Here is a 26,124-nt window from a genome sequence, read left to right on the forward strand (position 1 = left end):
CATATTGCAATTCGTTTTGGTCATCTGATGACTTTTAAAGTTCAGATATTGCTCATTCATCTTAAATAGTCCCCTGACGCATGAATCTATTCTCTGTGTTGGAGTCCTTGCATCCTTCCGCGCTGAAACCCCACATTCATAGGTCAATTTATAACTATCTGTGAGTGTCTTATGTTCCTCTAAGTGAGGGAGCAAAACGCTTCTGCGCATGTCTAATGCACGAGGTAATCTTGCTGTTGACAACTGAGATACTGCTTTTCCAAGGAGAAAGTTCGCAGGAGAAGACCTGAAACTAGTATTAGTAGTAGGCATATTCAGTTATTCGTTCGGCTGAAATGAAAAAAGGACTTGAGCGACCACTAAATACGATTTCATTAAGCTCAAATTTTACGCAGCAGTTACATTACCCTGGAGGATAAGAATAAGGTGTGTCGAGCAACGACTAGAACAGATTCAGTTTTTACAATGCTAATGTGGATTTATGTATGTAGATTTATGTATCAGGAAGTCGTTTCTGAAAGTATTTGTATGGAGCGTAGCCATGTATGGAAGTGAAACATGGACGATAAATAGTTTGGACAAGAAGAGAATAGAAGCTTTCGAAATGTGGTGCTACAGAAGAATGCTGAAGATTAGATGGGTAGATCACATAACTAACGAGGAGGTATTGAATAGGATTGGAGAGAAGAGAAGTTTGTGGCACAACTTGACTAGAAGAAGGGATCGGTTGGTAGGACATGTTCTGAGGCATCAAGGGATCACAAATTTAGCATTGGAGGGCAGCGTGGAGGGTAAAAATCGTAGAGGGAGGCCAAGAGACGAATACACTAAGCAGATTCAGAAGGATGTAGGTTGCAGTAGGTACTGGGAGATGAAGAGGCTTGCACAGGATAGAGTGGCATGGAGAGCTGCATCAAACCAGTCTCAGGACTGAAGACAACAACAACAATGTGGACCTCACTGACGTTACAGTTATCTACAGTATAAGGAAGTACTCTTACTGACTGAAAGCAACTGTACAATTATTTAGTTAAGATGTTGTGATACGACGTGTATTTGGCCTTTAGTACGATGTGTGTCCGGCCGCTGTAGCCGACCAGCGAGCTGTTACTCGCCAGACCACTGTTGCCAACTACGAGGATATGTCAAATATTATCCGCAAAGTAGTTATAAAATTTTACTGTAATCAAATCGGAAACTTACAAGAACATCATTTTTCGACATAGCCTCCTTGCGTTTCAAAGCACTTGGTCCATCGTTGTACAAGCTTCCTGACGCCCTCATAAATAGAAGGTTCTCGGTTGAGCTGCGAGCCAGGAATGCGCCGCTTCTTTCACTGTTTCGTCCGAAGCAAATCGACGGCCCCTTAATGACTGTTTGAATGGACCAAACAAGTGATAATCAGAAGGGGCCAGATCGGGACTATATGGAGGATTTTGGTAGTACTGCCGTTTCCGCATGCTTTCTTTATTTGTTGTTATATTTTTGCAATTTGCAAGCTACTAGGATAGTTTCGTTATCGCTGCCGTGCTGTTAATCATGGCTGCTCCTCTGTCTATTTGCACCAACGAAGAGCAACGTTCAGTGAGCCGTTTTTTGTGGTCGGAAGGCGTATCAGGGGCCGAAACTCATCGAAGACTTTTCTTACAGTACGGGAAAAGCTTCTTGCCACAAGGGAGTGTCTACGAATCGATTGAAAAATTCCGAAATGGTCACACAAGTGTTACGAACGATGAAGGAGCCGGACGACCGTTTACCGCCACAGATGGAGAACCATTGAGCGTTCACGTTAAATGATTCTCTTGGACAGACGATTAACTATTGACGAAGTGGCACATCGTCTGCAAATTAGTCGCGGTTCTGACTACGAAATCATCCACAACAGACTTGGGTTTCATAAAGTTTGTGCAAGATGGGTCCCAAAACAACTCACAAAGTCGCATAAACGAAGGCGCTTGGACATCTGCAAGAAATATTTGGATCGCTACTTCTTAGACTTCTTAGACAGGGTCATTAGTGGTGACGAAACATGGCTCCATCATTACGAGCCTGAGAGTAAACGGCAGAGTATGGAATGGAAACATCCAAATTCGCCGTGCAAGAAAAAGTTCAAGAGCCGACCGTCCGCCAAGAAAACTGATGCTTACGGTTTTTTGGGACGCACAAGGTCCAGTACTGGAACATTATGGGGAAAGGGGCACAACAATAAAAAGTGTACGATATAGTGAGATGCTTACTGCTAGGCTAAAGCCTTCAGTTCGAAGCAAATGGCGAGGATTGCTGTCAGAATGTGTTGTGTTGTTGCACGACAATGCCCGTCCGCGTGCTGCTGCCCTCACTGCTGAAACACTCCAGGAACTCAAATTTGAAGTACTGGATCATCCTCCATTTACTCCCAATCTTGCCCCTTCTCATTATCACTTGTTTGGTCCACTCAAACTGGCATTAAGGGGCCGACGATTTGCCTCGGGCGAAGCAGTGGAGGAAGCGGTGCATTCCTGGCTCGCAGCTCAACCGAGAACCTTCGACGTGATGGTGCATCCGTAACATGACGTGATCACCAGTTTTCTGCAGCAATTCCGGTGGAAACTGAGCAACGTATATTGGACTTCAGATCAGTTCAAGACCCAGCGTGTCCATGGTAAACACGTTCTTTTAGATATCCCCAGAGCCAATAGTCACATATACTCATATCACGTGATCTTGCAGGGCATGTGTCTGGAAAACCCCTGGGAGGTAACACGTTAGTGGAAGGCAGCGTTAAGCAGATCTTCTGTCTCCATAGGGTATTGCCTGGTCGGATGTAATAAACTTCGATCCGTGCCAGAAGCCGAAGTGCAAATTCAGAATGTTGCTGCGGATCATGACTTTTCAGTTCCTACACCGTCTGGAACTTTTACGAGCACCAGTGTAAATATAGACCTCAAAACTTACCGTGTATTGATCGTGAGATGTAAAAATCTCGCGATGGTGCTTGAGTGCAAGCACTGTTCGGGGCAAGTGCTGCATGGTCATTTAAAGCAACAGCAACTCTTCAGTGACTTCCACCACGATAGGACGCCTTCCTCTTTCATGGGCACCAGCAAGCTCATTCGTGTTTTTCAATTTCATTATCATCTTCTTCAGACCATTTGATAACATCGGGCGTCTCCTCAGACCTGTCAACCAGCGAGGCTCTCTCCATGTAGCACTTCAATCGCTGCCGTCCACTTAAAACAGTTTCACTAACAGCGGTCGGTATCTCTACTCGATAGCCATAGTGTTCATTCACGTTATGGCTGTCAAATAACGGTGTCGATGTCTTACTGTCATACAAAATGTGTACAGCAGTAGATCTACAACTGGTGACCAAAATTGTAACTAATTTCTTCTAGTGTAACTCGGTTCCGCATTAACGCATTAGCATCCCTACAAATATCATTGACATACGGCAATTACGATCCACACTGGTCCTTCGTGAGTAGCTGCGCTTTAATTATAACCACCCGGTAGATGTATATACACCGCAGATGCCTACTAACAAGTTTCAAGATCCGATATTAAATGAGGAATCTAGAAATTTACTACATTTTCCTACGTATCGCTCCCATAGCGACCGCAGATACTGGATTAGACTAATCACAGGGATATTTAAGCAACCATTCTTCCCACTTTATTTTTTTTATTTACACGTCTAGTTCCGTAGGACCAAATTGAGGAGCAAATCTCCAAGTTCATGGAACGTGTCAGTACATGAAATTACAACATAAAAGTAATAACAGATAAAAGTAAATGTTCATGAACCCGAAAAAAGTCAGTCCATAGGTTTAAGTACACGTAATCAACAATACAACAAGAATAAGCTTCATTTTTCAAGGAATTCCTCGACAGAATAGAAGGAGGGACCCACGAGGAAACTCTTCAGTTTCTATTTACAAGCTCGTGAATTACTGCTAAGATTTTTGGATTCGAGTGGTAGCTTATTGAAAATGGATGCCGCAGTATACTGCACACCTTTTTGTACTATAGTTAAGGAAGTCCGATCCAAATGCAAGTTTGATTTCTGCCGAGTATTAACCGAGTGAAAGCTGCTTATTCTTGGGGATAAGCTAATGCTGGTAACAAGAAACGACAGTAAGAAATATATGTATTGAGAGGCCAATGTCAAAATATCTAGGCTCGTGAACGGGGGTCGACCAGAGGTTCGTGAATTTACACCACTTACTGCCTGAACCGCCCGTTTCTGAGCCAAAAATATCCTTTTAGATTGAGAAAAGCTACCCCAAAATATAATAACATACGACATAAGCGAATGAAAATAAGCAAAGTAGACTAATTTTAGTGTCGAACGATCACTCACTTTTGATACCGTTCGAATAGTAAAAATGGCAGTATTAAGCCTTTGAACAGGATCCTGAATGTGGGCTTTCCATGACAGCTTATTATCTATCTGAACACCTAGAAATGTGAACTGTTCAGTTTCACTAATCATATGCCCATTCTGTGAAATTAAAACGTCTGGTTTTGTTGAATTGTGGGTTAGAAACTGTAAACATTGAGTCTTTTTGTGATTTAGCGTTTATTTTCTACAAGCCTTGAACTTAGGGCATGTACTGCACTATTTGAAACCGAGCCAGTGTTGCGCACAACATCCTTTACTGCCAAGCTAGTCTCATCAGCAAATAGAAATATTTTAGAGTTACCCTTAATACTAGATGGCATATCATTTATATAAATAAGGAACAGTAGTGGCTCCAACACTGATCCCTGGGGCATCCCCCCCCCCCCCCCACTTGACAGTACCCCACTCAGATCCACATCACCGTCTTTGTCGACATTGTGAATAATGACCTTTTACTGCCTGTTGCTAAAGTAAGAGGTGAACCAATTGTGAGGTACTCCCCGTATTCTGTAATGGTCCAACTTCTGGAGCGATACTTTGTGATCAACACAATCAAATGCCTTAGTTAAATCAAAAAATATTTCAAGCTTTCGAAACCTTTTGTTTAGTCCATCCAATACCTCACAGAGAAACGAGAATATAACATTTTCATTTCTTAAACGACTTCTAAAGCCGAACTGTACATTTGATAGCAAATCGTGTGATATAAAATAATCAATTATCCTTACAGTCACAGCCTTTTCAATAACTTTTGCAAACACTGATGGCTTAGAAACAGGTCTAAAATTATTTAAATTATCCCTTTCTCCTTTTTTATAAAGCGGCTTTACTACCGAGTACTTTAATCGTTCAAGAAACTGATAATTCCTAAAGGAAAAATTACAAATATGGCTAAGTACAGGGCTAACATGTGCAGCATAGTACTTATATATTCTGTTAGACACTCCATCATAACCATGAGAGTTCTTAGTCTTCAGTGATTTAATTATTGACTCCATCTCCCTCTTGTCTGTATCACAGAGGAGTATTTCAGACATCAATCTCGGAAAGGCATTTGCCAAGAAAGTTATATGATCCCCTGTAGAAACTAAATTTTTATTTAATTCACCAGCAACGCACAGAAAATGATTGTTAAATATTGTACATATATCAGATTTATCAGAGACTCGGATGAAACGAAGAAGCCCAGTACGTAATATAGTGGGAAGTACCCTCTGACATTCATTGGTTTGCAGAATACGGATGCAGATGTAAAAGTAAATAATTCTAAAGTCTTTGTAGCATTATTACGTCAGCACAATGGCTCGTCATGTGTGAAACAGTGCAAGCCCTCGTGAGGTGTGTTGGTTGTTTTGCATTCTTATCAAACAAGGTTCACACAAACTGTCGTTTCCCCAGTTACCGCCCATTGTACGTAGGGACTGCAGAAAGTAAGTTACACATGCCGTTCCACGCTACGACCATTGCGCAACAAGAATGACGCGAAGTCAGAAGACAGCACATCGTCCGAGTTTCCAGCAGACACAGTTCTGCTGTGGTGCGGGAACCAGGTGCGTCAGTGTGGGAGTGACATGGTGCGACAGCTGGAAACGTACACTAGAGTCTAAGTACGCGGGACAGTGCGAATCGTCTAAATCGCACACAAATTCACCGTGAAATTCTGGCGACATGTGCGCCATATTCTGTGTCGCAAGCAGCAGAAGTAAAATGATGTCAACAGTTTCACCGAGGCCTCAGAGACGTGGGTGAGGCTGATCGAGAAGTCAAGATCTAGCACCTTACGATTTCCATCTTTTCGGAAAGAGATTTTCCAGCGATAAGGATGCTGACACAGCCGTTCTCGAATGCGTCCTTGATCAAGGAGCGGATCAGTAGAACGTTACGACCGTTGGTTACAGAGACCTGGTGACTACGTCGGAAAATTGTGTAATGTATCTGTGTCACTCACATTGAAATTTAGTGTAGCAGTCAATGAAAGTTACTTGACCTGTCACATTAATGTGTAACTCGCGCATTTTTTTTCTTTTTTTGCGGATGTAGCCAATAACTGTTCGAAATGTTCTTTGACGTCGTCGTTGATGAGAAGATTTCTTTAACTTTTGCCTAGACATATTCATTGTGCTTACCTTAGACATCTTGTGTTACTGAAGAAGGAATTTTATGTTGATAACAGGAGCCGTAAATGGTCACCATATTGACTGACAGTTTATATGAAATGTGTCTTACGTTTGGTTGTGCCTATTGTTGGATGAATTGTTTGATACAGGTATTAACAACTGAACCTAAGAATGCCTTTAGTTTTAACTCATTCTTCCTAACTAAAATCAGGACTAAAATGAAGTTAGTGGAACGTGGTTTTTGAAGCTTCTTAAGCAAGAACAATTTTAACAGTAAATCTTTGTGATATTCTTTCTTTTTAATTTAGCTGTTTAGCAGTTTCTTTCTTTGTTCAGGGAGGACTTAAAGTACGTCGACTGAACTGCACTCCTTCGATCAAAGAAATCTCTGGAATATGTTGTAATATCTTATTTCTCTATTAGACCTTTCCTCTGCACACCATATGATGAAAACTTCCTTCTCGGAAGAGCTACAGCACTGTTCCTAAGTTAAGAAAGAGTATTTTCCTGAACATGTCGTATTATTTGTTTTATGTTTCACTTCGACACTTCGTGAGCAGTTTACTGCATGGTCTCATGTATATCATTCGTTTTATGCACTGATAACAGGTTTACTACATGGTCGACTGAACGACGTGCGTTCCACGGCGAGGCGCGCCGTTCGTTGACGAATTTGAAGGGGGCCTGCAGCGCGGCCAATGAGCATGAAATAGCTCTGCGCATGCGCGGCGCTCGGTCGCGCGAGCCGGGTTAAAAACACTGCCAGCACGCTCCGCGTGCGTAGTGAAACTGTTCCAGCATCGAAGCAGCATCAGCAGTCGACACCAAGATGGCCGAGAAGAACTTGACAGCCGTCCTGTACAAGGCCAACGACTTGAGGCTGGTGAGTACTAGCCCAGTTGCTGTGGATCCGTACAGAGTCGAACGGCGGTAGTTGCAGTCGTTATATTGATCCCGGGGAGGGGTTGCGCTTCCTCTGTCTCTGTCGCCGTCGCTGCCACCTGCTATGTGCTTAGCATTCGGCGTTCCTCTCTGTCTACTGACGATCATATGTGTCTGTCTTGTAGAAGTAGGAGTGCAGTGTTCGCGTGCCACGCTGGTACCAGCGTAATCGCACGTCGTAAACAGCGTAGAGAAAACATGTACAGTACACGTGTTTCTGTCGTCCACTTTATTCGCAAGATTTTACAACTTTTCTCCATACAGAGGGTTTTAAAATCGTAAAGTGCCTTATAAGTATTTTAGAAGCAAACGAATACTAAGTTTAAGTAAAAATCGTGTTTTCATTTAATACCGTTGTACATTCCGATTGATTGGTGTGAGCACTTTTGCTTCTGCATATATTTCACTCGGACTGTCAGTTATTGTTGGCCGAAAAGATAAGTATCATTTAGAAAGACCGTAACATTTCGTAGAATACCGAAAAATTTAGTCTGTTTTCGGATTAGATTCTACAATTTGCGCTACCGTTTATGCGATAGAAGCGCACATCACTCGTGTTATTAGTGTGGTAGACAATTCGAATCACTGTTTCTTTAAAGCTGTTGCGAGAAAACATAAGTTTTGCTCCTGTAATAATAGTTTATCAATCAAACAATACATAAACCGAATGTAAATTTTGTGTCGAGAATTTGACTTTCTTCATTCAGAGAGACAAGAGAATAAGACATATGGTCTTCCGCTAACATTCTCTTGTGTTTTTAAATTCAAAGGAACTGCTACATACTATTGAGACAAGTTTAAGAACATAAAGAAGTGTAGACCTAAAACATCCTTCAACCACACCAGAATATTTTTCCAGTTGCCCAGAGTGATTTGCGACACGTATGCGATGGAGAGGGGGAATCCCCGTGCTGTCGTGTCTTAATGTCTGTGAAGCTGAATAAAACATCTGATCAGCGCGTCCCCATTTATTATTTTCTTATTCGTAAGTATGTAAACGTTGGATATAAATTTACATATTTCATCGTTCTAACCCGTCAAGCATTTATAGTAAATGCAATGAGGACGACGACAGAAAACACATTTTATACTGAAAAATCTCTCAAAGTAGAAAAGGAGAAGGCAAAAGTAAACCTGTTCTTACTATGACAAGGACGCCTGCCCAGCCAAGAGTGCTACACAATTTATTAATGACGGCAAATCCAAAAAATCAAGTTATTGAGCGAATTGTTAATGTTCACTGTTTGAACAATCAGCTGGCTGTATTAGAATTACACTGTAGCCACCTGAAATGTAGCTTGATGACAGGCGTAATATTGCTATAGGCGAAAATAGAAAAATACTTGCAATGTTTAGCTTGATATTCCAGAAGCTGGCTGTTACATTACTGCCAAATATATAGTTAAGTTACATCATTTCTATGTCTCATCATCTATGTATCATCACCTTGCCATGTAAAACGAAATATGAATATACTGTTACAGAATATCTAGTGTGTCAATGTGTTTGCTTGGGTTTATATCATAGAATAAATACAAGGATTCAGGATTCGAATCCAGTGCACTTTAATATAACATTCCTCTCTGGCATTGTTATGATACTTTGATAAATATGACGAAATGAACTATGATTTCGTTTCCGCGTTAAATTAAGCTTCCCCACACAAACTGGCTCGATTACCCTATTCGTGGGTTGGGAAAAAGCAAGGACATACAATCTCCATTGGAACAATTCGTGTAGTTAAGCTTCGTTGCACTCAGGTCAATCATGGCATTAATAACAGCTTTCCTTACGTAGTATAGACTTGTCAGCACTGAGGAAGTGGAGCATATAGAATAATTTAAGACTCTATGCACAGAAAACATCTTCAGAATATAAGCGAAACATTCAGAATAATTCATAGATCAGTTTCAAATTATTGAGACATCCCTAACATCACGCATTTTAAGACAGCAGTTCTAAAACCACTAACATTTACCCCAGTTACACTAATGGCCATTTGTGCAGTCTCGTTTCACCGTCTACAATCTCGTTCTTCTTATTATCCAATATTCTCTCTGTGGAACGAGATATTACTTACTGAATTGTGTTGTAACACTACATTATTTGGCGAATTCCATTGCTCTCCCATAGCAACTGTGAATACGTCGGTTTACCGTAGTTAAAAGGTACACTTCATTCAGTAAGCTTCTGTGTGGTTTTATCACTGCAAGAACACGAGATGGCTATCCGTAACTATTGCACTAACTCATTTTGTCCTCCCAATCACACATCCATTATTTTTCTGTACGCATACTTCACTCTACTTGTTCATAAAAGAACAAAAAATTTCGATGATTCAATAGACCATTAATCGTCAGGTCCTATCCATTAATCTGCATACTATACTGTCCGACTCTTTCGATGGAATGCTAACCGTTCACTAAATATTAAATTTGAATTCATTCACCAATGAAGTGGTAGAAAGCCGCAGTACTGCCTTATACTCTTCGTAAGATGACTTTTCCTATTGGTCTAATGTAGCTTTAAAAATACGAAGTAAATGGGAAGACGCATAAGATTAAAGATATGCACGATTTTATTTCATCTGATTGGACGAGTGTTTGTTTCAGTTTGGTGCAAAACAATCACAACAACATCTAAATTTCCAAGTCTGTGGTTTTTGCCACGAATATTCATCTGTGGAGAAATGCCAAAGTACGGTACTTGTTATCTGTGGGCGAATACACTGCGTTAACGTAATACACTTACATCCCACTTGCATTATGGTTGTACAGGGCGCTGATGAATGCAGTGGAGTGCCTTCAGATTCACAGCTAACGTATTGGAGCTGTTGGCGAGATACACGAATCCCTTACTCGTGGAGTGCGAGTACGTATTGTTTACCCGCGGAAGTGCGCGCCAAAGACAGCAGCGACCTTGGGTCTCAAGGAAAAGGTGCTACCGCTACGAGAGCCTCGTGGCGAAGTGACGAAGCCGTCGGCTTACCAATCGTGCCAAAGAAGCGAGGATGATTCTAGTGAAGTTTGACGTTGCCCGAAAGATATGTTATTTGTTTATTCTGCTTCACAACACACCCAGCGAATGCCACGTAAAACAGATTAAGCCGAAAACGAGTACAGTACCAAATTGTACGGCTGTTGACAGGAATGGCGTTCTGAGTCCGTGTAAAAGGTGTGTTGCTTGTGGTGATGAGCCAAGAAGAAGAGGTTGTGGCAGCACATCATCTGCTTCTTTCCATTAACATAAGAGGGTGGGGGCATCAAAATTAGCGTTTGGGATCCTACTAGAAGATCACAAGGAATCCCTGAGAAACTGCGGCGAGCATTCGGATGTCAGCTACGATTTTGTAGCGCAGGTTGGTGAAAATTGAAGTAAATCATCATCTCACCTCCCCTGTTCGTCCTTTTTATTCACTACGGATGTTAGAGCAGAGCTCAGAATGGAAAACCTAGAGTGTATAATAGCGACCATGGGTACGGAGGCGGGGTTTTTCATAGGAGATGAAACCTTCGGCAAGCTCAATGAATTAAGGGAACTGTAAGAAAAATGTGATGATACGATGGAGGTTTCTTCCTTTCATTATGTCTAGATATCGAGGTGGTGCAGGTATTAAAACATGGGGCTGCTCCTCAGGAAGGTACTGTATCAGCCATTCCGATTTCGGAGATTTACATATAGCATGAAATGAAAGACGGCAAGACCAGCATCATGGCAGAAACACCAATTTTGTAGGATAGTGTGATTGAGGAATCCATTGAAACAAAGATGGTGGCAACATAATGAACTAGGACAGATCCTTCGAATTTAAACAAGACCTGGTCTCCCGCACTCAATTTATTAAGATCTCCCCGACCATCTTATCCAGCAGAGGAGGATATGCGTTTCACGGAATAACAGCGCGGGCTCAGAAAAAAGAGAAGCATTACAAAGGACGTACCAGGTGCCGGAAGTCGAACTTAGTTGTAAGTAATCAGTAATCAAATAAAAAGTATCAGGCACCCCTGTGCAATGCGGGATTGACCAGTGAACAGTGATCAGGCAGAGCTCCTGTACAGTAGGCTGGAAGTATAATGGTTGTCAAAAGAGAAATAGTGGAATGTGTCGGGCAGTAATGCTCAATGACTGCGAAGGTGGTATAGGCATTGGATGTCGCCTGAGTAACTAACCTCTCAGGGACATTTCAGTTAATCTAAAGTTCTCAAAGTCAATTATTAGTGATGTGATTGTGAAGTGGAAACGCTAAGGAACAACCACCGTGAAAACAGATCAACCAGGCCTCATGTACTGACCGACAGGGTGTACTGCGGGAGGATAGTTGTAAAAGATCGCGTGAATAAGCGGAAAAAATCACTTTTGAGTTCAAAATGCTACTAGCAACCCAGATAGTGCAATGACCGTGTGTAAGGAGTTAAAAAAGAAAAGGATGGAGTGGTCACACGTTTCTGCAGTCTGTGTTAAGCGACCCTTGAGATGATGTTGAGAGCGACACCACTGGACAGTGAAAGACTGGAAACTAATTACATAGAGTTATGAATGACGCTATGCCCTGTGGCAATTCGATGTATGGGTTTGGCTTTGGCGAAAGCTTTGAGGACGTTACCTGTCAGAGCATGTAGTACCAACAGTGAAACACAGACAAAGTGGTGTTAATGCATGGTAATGTTTTCGTCGTTAGGGTGTGATCGTCGTCTTGCGCTTTTAGAAAATGCTGAATGTGGAAGGATAAAACATTTCGCAGCATTTTGTCCTCCCAAGGCAAGTGGACGCTACAGTCACCTGGTGTCGCTCCAATAAAATGGCCCTCAATGCCGCCAAAACCATGGCCATGTATTTCGCTAAGCGGCGCCCTGTACTCCGAAACAAGATCTCAGTCGTGGGCGTCCGGGTCCCGTGGGCCCAAGCTACCAAGTATCTCGGGGTCTGGTTGGATAAGAAACTTCTCTTCCATCGCCACGCAGAATACACCGTCCATAAAGGGTTTAAGTTGACAAAGGCTTTGTACCTGCTCTTCTCCAGCCGAGAGCTGTGGCTGTGGCTGTATCACTGCATTGTCCTACCCTCTGCGTGGGCTACGATTAGTAAGTCCCGGATGCTGACGCACTAACGCCTACAGAGTAAAGTTCTCTGGTGGAGTCTTCACGCCCCTCCACTCACCAGGATTGTCACACTGCATGAGGAGACAAATACAGCCCCCCATCTCAAGACGACCATTCGCCGTAAGGCTCGCCAACTGCACACAAAAGTGGACTGCCTCGGTGAGACAACCGCTGGACTCCAAACCATCGGCACTATAGTTCCACGGCGCTGGCACCAACACCCCTTTCCGCTCGCCATTCTGGAGGACTCGGATTCGGGATCTGACTGACGATAGGCGCAATACGACCACGTTTTTCTGCCTGTTTCGTACAGTCACTAGCAGTGGTCTGTTCACGTCCAGCCACTTTTCTCCTTGACCATCGAGTTGGCGCATTACTGGACCCCTCCTCTGTCCTTCCATCGTCGGAGGGTGGCACGAACTTAAAGCTCCACCACCACACCTTCAACGTGCTATGCTCGGCTGTTATTCAGCCGTTGCTTTGAATCTCCTCTTACTTGTCCACCGAGACAGTTGGACCGGATCTGGACCGGTTATGCTGTGTATTAGTAACCGGAAAAAAAGTAGTGCATACAGTAGAGGAACAGTTCGGAGACGATGCTCGTTTGTATCAGCGTGACGGTGCACATTGTCAACTGTGAGGTCTGTGTACAGTGACATTTCTAAAATGGGCTGGACTGTTTAGAGTCCCGACGTGACCCTAATGGAAAACATGTGGGATGACTTAGGACGTCAATTTCTCTCCAGACCCCAGCATGCATCGTTGCTACCTTCTTTGGTTCACGCTCTTGACGAAGAATGCGCTGTCGTTTCTCCGCAACATTCAGACACCACACTGAAAGTGCCCTCAACAGAGTTGAACCCATCATAAAGACGAAGATTGAACACCCCTCATATTAAGGTCATCTGATAGGTGTCTGGGTACTACTGATCAGACATTGTATCAGCGCGACACCACCAGTAGTCCAGGCAAAGAGTATACGTAACAGCTTGCAGCACCTCAAGAAGACTGTATCAGTCGTTGAAATATTATACCCGAAAGCACAGCATTAATCATACGAGAGAGAACCTGAGAGATCACATCTAACAGAATTTCTCGAGGGACTTAAATGCGACTCTTTTGGCAGTGATGTTTCGTCGTTATTAGGAAAAACTAGCTCCTAAATTTAAAGAAACAGCAAAAAAATGGTTCAAATGGCTCTGAGCACTATGTGACTTAACATCTATGGTCATCAGTCCCCTAGAACTTAGAACTACTTAAACCTAACTAACCTAAGGACAGCACAGAACACCCAGCCATCACGAGGCAGAGAAAACCCTGACCCCGCCGGGAATCGAACCCGGGAACCCGGGCGTGGGAAGCGAGAACGCTACCGCACGACCACGAGATGCGGGCAAAGAAACAGCAAGCGAGAAAGATTGTGCTACAATAGCACACTGAGATGATAAAAGTGAAGTCGATATGCACACATACTGCTGGCGGTAGTATCGCGTTCATAAGGTATAAAAGGGCAGTGCATTGGCGGAACTGCCATTTATACCCAGGTGATCAATATGAAAAGCTTTCCGACGTGATTATGGCCGCACGACGGGAATTAAGACTTTGAACGCGGAATGGTAGTTGGAGCTAGGCGCGTGGTACATTCCATTTCGGAAATCGTTTGGGAACTGAATATTTCGAGATTCACAGTGTCAAGAGTGTGCCGAGAATACCAAGTTTCAGGCATTACCTCTCACCTCGGACAACGCAGTGGTCGACGGGCTCAGCTTAACGACCAAGAACAGCGGCTTTCGCGTAAAGTTGTCAGTGCTAACAGAGAAGCACACTGCGTGAAATGACGGGAGAAATCAATGTGGGACGTACGATGAACGAATCTGTTAGGACGTGCGGCGAAATGTGACGTTAATCGGCTATGGCAGCAGACGACCGACGCGAGTGCCTTTGCTAACAGCACATCGCCTGCAGCTCCTCTCCTGGGTTCGTGATCACATCAGTTGCACCCTAGGCGACTGGAAAACCTTTTCCTGGTCAGATGAGACCCGATTACAATTGGTAAGAGCTGAGGGTAGGGTTCGAGTTAGGCGCTGACCCCACGAAGCCATGGACCCAGGTTGTGAACAAGGCACTGTGCAATCTGGTTGTGGGTCCTTAATGGTGTGGGCTCTGTTTGCATGGTGTGGACCGTGTCCTCTGGTCCAATAGAATCGGTCATTAGCTGGAAGTAGTTACGTTCGGCTACTTGGAGAAAACTCGTAGCCATTCATGAACTTCATGTTACCAAATAAAGATGGAATTTTTTGTTGATGACAATGCACCCAGTCACTGGGCCACAATGGCTCGCAGTTGGTTCGAAGGCCATTTTGTGGAATTTGAGCGAATGATCTAGCCATCCAGATCGCCGACATGAGTTCCATCGAAGGGGGCGTAACCGAGAGGTTAGTTTGTGTATAAAATCCGGTACTGGTAATACTTTCGCATTTATGAACGGTTGTAGAGACAGCATGGTTCAACACTTCTGCAAGGGACCTCTACCGTCTTGAGTCCATGCCACGTCGAATTGCTGCACTACGCCGAGCAAAAGGGGGGAGGGGGGGGGTCCGATACGGTATTAGGAGGTATCCGATGACTTTTGTCCCCTCATTGTGTTTCGCGCGTATAGTTAATGGGAATAAGAAAAGATAGATTGTGGTAAGTACAGAGGCATATAGACAGTCGTGTTTCCCTGAGTGGCTTGGACAGAAAATTGCTAATATTTGTACGAAGTATCGGCCAGCACGCAGAATATAAAAGTAGAAGTAGAGGTTCTCTGTCTCGTCACTAGGGCAGCAAATTGTTTATCTGCGTTGTAACTGCCGGCGCTGAGGCTCGTTCTAATTGGCCGGCCTTGAACGCCAGAGCGTCTGCCGGTAATCAGGCGACCACTTACGTAAGCGGCGAGCCCGCTGTAGGGTCATGTGCCCGGGGTCAGGAGAGTCCCGCCCCCCCCAATCCCGCGAATAGCACACTCAGATAACGAGGCCGTGCGCACTTTAGTGGGCAATGAGGGGCAAGCAGCGGCTCTGTTGACAGAGCTGTTGGCTAAACAGTAAGCTGACGCCCTGTCCGATAAGCGCCGCCGGAATAACACCATCGTTCCAGGGTTATCAGCGGATAACGCAGTGTTGGTTCCAGCGCTTAATTACTCCACGAGGCTCGTAGTGGCTTTCAGTATTCTAAACAATTCCGCCAGATGGAGTGGCGTGAACTTCAGAAACAAGTTGCCCCACTGCTCATTTCCGTAATTATCCACAGAGAAGGAACACCGAACAAGTATTCATCTGTCATCCACATGACACAGATGCACCCACTACGCTAACGAAAGGAGCGATACTGTACCTCGCACACCGTGTTTACCAGGGGTGTTTCAAATCAGCTCTTTCATAAACCGATTTTCCAATTCCAGTTCTGGTTCATCATGTACGCTGTCCAGTATCGGTTCTGGCTGCTGGATCTCAATTTTCACGATCTGTATTAGGTTGTATACCGGGTGGTTTTCGCTAAATGGGGACCAACTGCAGGACGTGATCCCTGAGAGGATCATCATCATCCTGAACAGTTTCGAGCCCCAGGCTGGGTGTGTTTGCAACATAAGCAGACCATCTAGTCATGTTTTCTCACCATATTTCTGTGTTCACTCTGGTCCAGCCCTCGCCTCATTTTTCAACACATCCCTCCACATCTTTCAGCTATTTACCCCTTGGACTTCCTCTGTGTCGTTTCCATCGCATCTCTATTTCATGTATCTCCTTGGGAATCCTCTTGTTTTCCATTCTCTTTACATGCACGTACCATCTTAAGCTGGCTCTGAGCACTATGGGACTGAACATCTGAGGTCATCAGTCCCCTAGAACTTAGAACTACTTAAACCTAAGGACATAACACACATCCACGCCCGAAGCAGGATTCGAACCTGCGACTGTAGCGGTCGCGCGGTTCCAGACTGAAGCGCCTAGAATCGCTCTGCCATTCTGGCCGGCCCATCTTAAGCGGTGATATTGCTATTCTGCTCTCTCAGAAGACCAACCCAGCTTGTGGCAGATGGGAACACCGCAAAGTAGGGCGTGGTCTACAGGGGTGAAGTCCAATGAGGACTTCGAGTAACCGGGGATGGGTACGGTAGCTGTGAACGCCCAGTAGGAACTCCGAAAAGTGGCGGCTGATGGGGCCCTGACGAGGCTGTGATAGGCCTAGGTAGCCAACAGTGAGTCAACAACCAGCTTTCAACAAGGAAACTATCCTCAGAAAGGGTGAATATAAGATAACGACAATGAGAGGATAGAAAGGGTGAATATAAGATAACGACAATGAGAGGATGACGAGCAAAAAGTCATACTGGAATTTGTCCGAAAATTTGTTCCAGGCAATGTACATCCACTTGAAGGTGGAGATGAATGAACTTCGACAGTGTAGGTTTCGATTACTGAAAGCACACTTGAGGAGACTCCAGACAACTTGGAACGTTTTGTCGGAACTAATGTTTTAGCTCCACACTTCAGAGAGCATTGTAATGGAGCACCATCATGCCGTAGGTATATTACCCATCGTACTTTTTTCAGAAATGGCACTCCAGGCTATCACTCCTAGTTGTCGAGGCGTATGGCGAGCGACTGTCAGATTGGTAGCTCACTGCTGTCCAGGGCGTCTCCCGATACGTCACCGAGCGAGGTGGCACAGTGGCTAGCACACTGGACTCACGTTCTGGAGGACGGCTGTTCAGTCCCGCGTCCGGCCATCCTGATTTAGGTTTTCCGTGATTTCCCTAAATCGCTCCAGGCAAATGCCGTTATGGTTCCTTTGAAAGGGCATTGCCGGCTACCTTCCCCGTTCTTCCCTAATCCAGTGACCTCGCTGTCTGGTCTCCTCCTCCAAAAAACTTAACCACAACCCACTTACGTCTTCGCAAGTCATTGGGGCTCAGCTCGAAGCTGGACTTATCACAGAGAACAATTCTAGTTCAGTCAATGAGATTCCAGGCTGAAGACCTGTCTGGAGATGCTCTTGACAGCTGTGAGATCCCAACCTGACTGCCGCCTGCCATACAGCTCGCCAACCAGTAATGATGATCTAGGGTGCTAGTCTATTTCATAGCAGGACCCTTTAGTTGTCATCCGCAGCACCCTTTCAGCACAACGGTACGTCGACGATAGTTTACGCCCCGTTGCCCTTCATGGAAAGCCACCCTGGGCTTACATTTCAGCAAGATAATGTCCGCCTGTACCCAGCAAGAGTTTCTAGTGTGTCTTAGTATTTGCCAAACCCTACCTTCGCCAACAAGGTCGCCGGATCTCTTGCCAATTTAGAACGTTTGGATGCCTTATGGTCAGGACCCACTAACGAGCTCAGGATTTTGCCGACCCAACGCACCACTTGGACGGAATTTGGCACTATATCCCTCAGGAGAAAACCCAACAATCTTATTAGTCAACTCTTATTAACTGCTTGCAAGAGGGCCACAGGTGGACCAACGTTTTACTGACTTGCTCGGTATGTGAATCTCTTTTTCTTGAATTAATCATTCAGCTCTTCTAAAATTTGAATACTTTTTCGTCTGTAGGCATACATCATATCTAACAATTTCTGTAGCTTTCAGATAATGCCTTCGTGATGCGTCGTTTATTTTGTTTTAGAGTATATTTCCAGAGGTCAAAGACCAAAATCATCGGTTTACTGGGGATGAACACGAGAGCTTTTGACCTACAATATGTCACTTTACCACTTCTTTCTGTCTTTGCTTCCTATCTGTTTCTTCGTTGTTTTCTTTCTTCATTTCTGTGGGGACATCCCATGATATCTCTCATATTCCACCGATAAAACCTTTGCTCAGCTTTTTAATACAGAGTCCCATACCGCACAAGATGAACTACCGTGCCTTCAATGATATCTCGGAAAACTAATTCCAACAGCAGTGTGTGCCACTAACAGCAAAAAGTACGAGGCGTGTTTTTTAAGTAAGTAGCGTTTTGAAATTAAAAAAAGACCTGCTAAGATATCTCAATAATTTTATTTTCACATGAAAGCCTGTACCTTAATCTACGCACTGACGCCATTACAGTCTGATTCTTCCTTGTTTGTGTACTGATTGTGTAAGATGCCTCCGATAATCGCCGACAGTGAAGTAGGGGGTGTTATTAGATTTCATAGTGTCAAAGGCCTAAAAGCGATCGATATTCGTCATAAGATCTGTACAGTTTACGGAGAAAACATAATGAATGATGGAAAGGTAAGAAAGTAGCTGAGAGCATTTAAAGGTGGCCTCACAAATGTGCATGGTGAACAACGGAGTGGACGTCCTTCGGTCGTTAATGAAAGTTTGGTGCAGGAAGTGGACAATAAGGTGAGATAAAACAGACGCTTTACGATTTCCTCCTTACGGGATGACTTTCCTAATGTTTCTCGTAGTGTTTTGTATGGAATTTTTACCGAGCACTCGAATTACCGAAAATTGTGCGCCGTTGGGTACCGAAAATGTTGATGGATGAGCACAAGTCCAAACTTTTAGACAGTGCATTGACTTTCCTTGAGCGGAACCATAACTACGGTGATGATTTCTTAAGCCAAATATTTACGGGCGATTAAATATGGGTGGCCTACGTCACACCAGAATAAAAGCAACAGTCCATTGAAGTTGAGCAGGGACATCGTTTTGCTGCAAGACAATGCCCGTCTGCATTTGGCGAATCAGACGAAAGATCTTATCACATCTTTTCTATGGGAAACTCTAGATCATCCTCCGTACAGCCCCAATCTTGCGCCTAGTGACTACCATCTGTTCCTGCACTTGAAGAAACACCTGGGCGGTCAGCGTCTTTAAGACAATGACGATGTCAAAACAGTGGTGATGCAGTGGTAAACAAGTCAGGCGGCAGACTTCTATGAGGAGGGTATTCAAAAACTGGTACAACGTTATGACAAGTGCCTCAATATTGACGGAAATTATGTAGAAAAGTAGATTAAGGCACTGGCTTTCATGTAAAAATAAAATTGTTGAGATATCTTAGCACGTCCTTTATTTCTTTTTAAAATTTCAAAACGTTACTTATTTAAAAAACACGCCTCGTAATTCATATGATTTAATAATAAATCAGCCAGATAAATGGCGTTCTAATGACGACAAATGAGTACAGTTTTCTAACACCAAAACTAGTCCACTCTGCACCGATCTACTACGCCCGGCGGGATCAGTGATTTTCTCTGCCTCGTGATGGCTGGGTGTTGTGTGATGTCCTTAGGTTAGTTAGGTTTAAGTAGTCCTAAGTTCTAGGGGACTGATGACCTCAGATGTTAAGTCCCATAGTGCTCAGAGCCATTTGAACTACTACGCCTCACTGTGTTCCACCAGCAAAGCATTGTCTGCTTTCTCTTTAGCTCCCTATTTCACAACTCTCACTACACTCCCATCACAGAAAGGTTCGCTTAAAGAACTAAAACGGTATTTACAAAACAAGACTTTCATCCAAAACACTGACAGTGGATTGAGAATCGGTGCACCGGCCTGACATTCCAAATGAGGTATGATCAAAAACTGGCTGGTTTACATTTCGCATCGCCTATTGAACTGTTACTAGATGGTTTCTTTTATTCAACGTAGCCACAGTTACGTCCTTTTATAGTCTTAATCAGTATAAGTTTACCATCTACTTCATATAAAAAGAATGCAATTTTCAATCTCGAATTACTTTCATTTAATGATGATAAACTACGTTTTCCATAGACTGTACATTCTCACAGGAAAAAAAATTATCTTGCCTCTTTCTTTGAATATCGCGTGGCATTTACCAAGACCGTAAGTACGGCACGTGGATGGATTAAAAAAAACTTTCTTGATAAGGATACTGCGGCAGACTTTTAGGAATTTACGGAGTAAGTTGTCTAACTGTCTGGCAGGACACTTGAAGAGTTTATTCAAATAGTATTGAAATGACCTAAATATTTACTAAGAAACAAGAAAAATTATATTGTTTGCTTCCGTTATATTAACGTGCGTGATTTTCCGCCTCACACACAAAATATTAATTACAGATGTTCTCTGAAAAGACATAACATCTAACCTCTGAAAAACTTGTCGGATTTTGAAAACCTTCCCTACGATCATGTAAAAAGCAAAAATGTTAAGTAGGACACACGTTCCTGGTGTTTTAAAGTACTCTGAAATAAATATTCAGGGAGGTGTTTCCTATCTACTTCTGTTTACATGGTCTGTCAAACACTGACGTAAAATTCAGTTAATGTCTTAAAATAATTTAATATGCCCCCTCCTCCCACCAATGGGATAACACTAAGTACACAATACAATACGCACCACTCACTTTCCGGAAGAAAAAACAAGTCATGCAATACACAGTGGTAAGATCGTTTACATGGGATAAAATAGAAAAGCTGATGAGAGTTGACAAAGTGAAGCGTAAGAAGCTACAACGTCGCTCTGTAGATAATTCAGCAGAGAGAACGTCTCATTCGCAAACTTGCTATACCCTCATCAACTTCTACAAGAAAATAGAGAGATCTAATTGGTTGAAATTATACGCTCTGACTTATTTGTGACCAGCTTTTAGATAACTGATGGGAAATGTTTTTTAACAAACGTGATCGAAGCTGTTGTTGTTGTGGTCTTCAGTCCTGAGACTGGTTTCATGCAGCTCTCCATGCTACTCTATCCTGTGCAAGCTTCTTCATCTCCCAGTATCTACTGCAATCTACATCCTTCTGAATCTGCTTAGAGTATTCATCTCTTGGTCTCCCTCTACGATTTTTACCCTCCACACTGCCCTCCAATACTAAATTGGTGATCCCTTGGTGCCTCAGAACATGTCCTACCAAGCGATGCCTTCTTCTGGTCAAGTTGTTCCACAAACTTCTCTTCTCCCCAATCATATTCATTACTTCCTCATTAGTTATGTGATCTACCCATCTAATCTTCAGCATTCTTCTGTAGCACCACATTTCGAAAGCTTCTGTTCTCTTCTTGTCCAAACTATTTATCGTCCATGTTTCACTTCCATACATGGCTACACTCCATACAAATACTTTCAGAAATGACTTCCTGACACTTAAATCTATACTCGATGTTAACAAATTTCTCTTCTTCAGAAACGCTTTCCTTCCCATTGCCAGTCTAGATCGAAGCTATATAATGCTTAATTAAAATAAACTGACAATGCAGCAGATATGCTGGTGGGTTTAGCGGGGTGGGAGGTGGGGAGGGGGGAGGTTGGGGAGAGAGACAGGGTGGAAAGTGTAGGGAAGGGCAAAGCACTTAATCGACAGTATCCTCAATTTTCTATATGGCAGAACTGATGACTGGAATTGCGTGACGATAAGTGGTGCATATTTTATTATAAAACTTACTAAATAATATATTTTGTACGACGGACTGACAGGATATTACATAAAAATTTAGTTGTAGATAACACTAATGAAGGAGGCAGCAAATTGAAATGACACAATTTTAATCTTCGGATATATATTTCAACAAAGAATAATGTACGTTGAAAACAAATTACGTAATGTAAGAGGTCAATTTACAGACTGACCTGAACGTATTACAGTATTGTGCTGGGCACGACGGATCGCAGATACGTGCTCGTGCTGTTAGTATGTGTTGGTGTAGCCTTGTGTTTAATGAAACTGAAACCTTATCCTCTCCTCTCATTTCCTGCCGTGGAACAGGAAAAAGTTTCGTGGGTAGCGAACGTCATTGGACGGACAACGGACACACCAGCAAAGTTTGAGCCTTCTTGCTATGTTTGTCGTCAACGTGAGAATAGTTTCTGTTCAAATGGCTCTGAGTACCATGGGACTTAACATCTATGGTCATCAGTCCCCTAGAACTTAGAACTACTTAAACCTAACTAACCTAAGGACATCACACACATCCATGCCCGAGGCAGGATTCGAACCTGCGACCGTAGCAGTCACGCGGCTCCGGACTGAAGTGCCTAGAACCGCACGGCTACCGCGGCCGGCATAGTTTCTGTCCTCGTCCTCTCATGCATTTCGTTTCGCTAGCATACACTCACTTACATGGCGGGCTAAAAATCAGAGATACTGCCAAGGAAAGATAAGACTGAAACTGATAGTGAATAGAAATTATACTAAGGGAGCTAAACTTGTGTAGCCAGGCACTGGTAATAAAATTGTATATATAATTTAAAATAATGTACAATACAGTCAAGTATCTTATTTACTACACCATCTCGTATACTTTTCAAATATGCGGTACTGCATTACGATCACCTCTTCCATAGTTACTTCAGTGACTTTCTGTACCCACCTAACACTGAAACATTGGTTATTCGTTGACAATGTCAATGGGAGATAACCGATCTGTTGATTTAAAACGTGTTGTTAAAAATGTCAGGATCACAGATTTTCTTTATTGATTAGCAGTATCGGCGCACTGTCGAGTCAGCTTCAGATCAATCTAACAATATTTTAGACTGATATATGAAACTATCAGCCTCGACTGCAGTAATGAATCCAACCTTTACCTAGGTTTCAGCCCAACTAATTGAGCCTTCTTCAGAAGATAAACCTGATTCTGTAATGTGTCTACGAGGGCGGGGTCTAGAAATAAAACTAAAACAGCCTGAATGGGCGTCTACACCATGCTCTCGTAGACATATTATAGAATCAGGTTTATCTTCTGAAGAAGACTCAGTTACTTGCGCTGAAACCTAGGTAATGATTGGTTTCATTACCGCAATCGAGGCTGATAGATTCTTATATGTCAGATTATCACAATTGCTGACTGGGCTGCAATGTTGAAAGTACAAAGTTTTAGACTGATAATAAAGATGGCTCGGCAGAGGGCCGAAACCGGCAATCAATAAAGAAAATTTGCGATTTAACATACGATTTTTATCCATACATATTTGAAACAATGGTGGTCAGCATTATAACAGCCACCGCGCCACACGACACTGGATTCGCTCACGCAGAATTATGTACAAAGGACCGATATGCCCCACTGTAATGGCGTCATACGAAGGTTGAGAAAATGTGTGTGAATTTCTAAGTGACCAGACTGCTGAGGTCATCGGTCCCTAGTCTTAACTTAAACTAACTTATGCTAAGAACAACACTTATACCCATGCCCGAGGGAGGACTCGAACCTCCGGCGGGAGGGGCCGCGCAGTCCGTGACATGGCGCCCGAGACCGCTCGGCCACTCCGCACGGTCATACGTAGGTCAGAACAACAAAATAATTGACAAGCGAGCACAGTTGAGCATGGAAGGGAGCTTTGACTGTTAGCCATTTTCCATGTGTGCAGTCCGGCTGCTGCTAGCTTCCGACATTTGCTTCAGACTTTCACCACGGAAGAGAGAGACCCCACTAAAAGGTTTTTCAATGAAACTGGAACTTTTCTCTATGTTATACTTTATTTACAACCGAAAGAAATCATTGCACGAAAATTATATCGTGGGAGATTCATCTCAAAAACTGCCTTTGCGACAACGCACAACTATGCGTTTATGCCCGTCACCCGTCTGCCCTGGCAGACGATCGAGTGCTGCGGCAGATGACGAGTTGTCCGACAAAAAACCGCATAGCGAACTGTATGCATACGAGGACAAGAGTCTTCTCTATTGCTCGCCTCTTTGCCGCTGCTGGTGGTATTATTCCGCAAAACATGCTATATGATGGGTTCCCAACTGTCGGCACTTCCCGCGCAGTCGCCGAGCTTTCCACATGATGAGTGCAGCGATTTAATGTTGATTTACTGTTACGTCTATGTTTGTTATTTCATTATCAGAACTTAACGACTTGCCGTGGTGTTACCAGATAGGCTCACGGCGCTTGAAGGCATCAATAATGAGTCGGTTATGTGTGTCTGTAAGGCGATCAACATTGCACGTTCCCGCGACGCCAGGGAGAATCATTAGGCGAGATTGATACCATACTTCAGAGCAGCATGATTCAGCGGCTACCCCACCGAGAGTGTAGTATCCGCCTTACAGAGCCCGTTATATTAAAAACGAGTGCGGCAAAACCCGCCATCCAAACCACAGCGGCACCACACGTGTGGCCGTTAAAGACTGTAATCCCAAATATGATGAGATTAGCTTCACTTACGCTACTACCGTTCGACTGCTCTTCCAAGTCCTTTGCTGTCTCTGACAGAATTACAATGTCATCGTCGAACCTCAAAGTTTTTATTTCTTCTCCATGGATTTCAATCCCTACTCAGAATTTTTCTTTTGTTTCCTTCACTGCTTGCTCAATATACAAATTGAATAACATTGGGGAGAGGCTACAGCCCTGTCTGACTCCCTTCCCAACTGATGCTTCCCTTTCATGTCCCTTGACTCTTATAACTGCGATCTGGTTTCTGTACAAATTGTAAATAGCCTTTCGCTCCCTGTATTTTACCCCTGCCACCTTCAGAATTTGAAGGAGAGTATTTCAGTCAGCATTGTCAAAAGCTTTCTCTAAGTCTACAAATGCTAGAAACGTAGGTTTGCCATTCCTTAATCTATCTTCTAAGATAAGTCGTAGGGTCACTAATGCTTCACGTGTTCCGATATTTCTACGGAATCCAAACTGATCTTCCCCGAGGTCGACTTCTACTAGTTTTTCCATACGTCTGTAGAGAATTCGCATTGGTATTTTGCAGCCGTGACTTACTAAACTGATAGTTCGGTAATTTTCGCAACTCTCAACACCTGCTTTCTTTGGGATTGGAATTATTATATTCTTCTTGAAGTCTGAGGATATTTCGCCTGTCTCATACATCTTGCTCATCAGATGGTAGAGTTTCTTCAGCACTGGCTCTCCCAAGGCTGTAAGTAGTTCTATTGGAATGTTGTCTACTCCCGGGGCATTGTTTCGACTCAGGTCTTTCAGTGCTCTGTCAAACTCTTCACGCAGTATCGTATCTCCCATTTCATCTTCTTCTACATCCTCTACCATTTCCATAATATTGTCCTCAAGTACATCGCCCTCTATATACTCCTTCCACCTTTCTACGAGGATAATGGAATGTAGTCAAATTAAGTCGGGTGATGCTGAGAGAATCAGATTAAGAAATGAGACACTTAAAGTAGTAAAGGAGTTTTGTTAGTTGGGGAGCCAAATAACTGACGATGATCGAAGTAGAGAGGAGCGTTTCTGAAGAAGAGAAATTTGTCAACATCGAGTATAGATTTAAGTATCAGGAAGTCGTTTCTGAACGTATTTGTATGGAGTGTAGCCATGTATGGAAGTGGAACTTGGACGATAAATAGTTTGGACAAGAAGAGAATAGAAGCTTTCGAAATTTGGTGCTACATAAGAATGCTGAAGATAAGATGGGTAGATTACATAACTAATGAGGAGGTATTGAATAGGATTGGGTGGAAGAGGAGTTTGTGGCACATCTTGACTAGAAGAAGGAATTGGTTGGTAGGATATGTTCTGAGGCATCAATGGATCACCAATTTAATATTGGAGGGCAGCGTGGAGGGTAAAAATCGTAGAGGGAGACGAAGAGATGAATACACTAAGCAGATTCAGAATGATGTAGATTGCAGTAGGTACTGGGAGATGAAGAAGCTTGCACAGGATAGA

The 26,124-nt window shown here is 43.3% G+C and overlaps 1 protein-coding gene across 1 annotated transcript in view; it reads left to right on the forward strand.

The window, feature by feature from the left end:
• Window positions 1-5,900: 5,900 nt before the first annotated feature.
• Window positions 5,901-26,124, forward strand: part of LOC126281399 (sorbitol dehydrogenase-like) — a 70,856-nt gene continuing 50,632 nt past the window's right edge. The window contains exon 1 of the mRNA XM_049980332.1: window positions 5,901-7,381. Within this exon, the coding sequence (XP_049836289.1) occupies window positions 7,328-7,381 (54 nt within the window). The 5' untranslated portion in view covers window positions 5,901-7,327. The remainder of the gene's footprint in view (window positions 7,382-26,124) is intronic.

This window comes from Schistocerca gregaria, chromosome 7, assembly GCF_023897955.1.
Source record: "Schistocerca gregaria isolate iqSchGreg1 chromosome 7, iqSchGreg1.2, whole genome shotgun sequence".
NCBI lineage: Eukaryota > Metazoa > Arthropoda > Insecta > Orthoptera > Acrididae > Schistocerca > Schistocerca gregaria.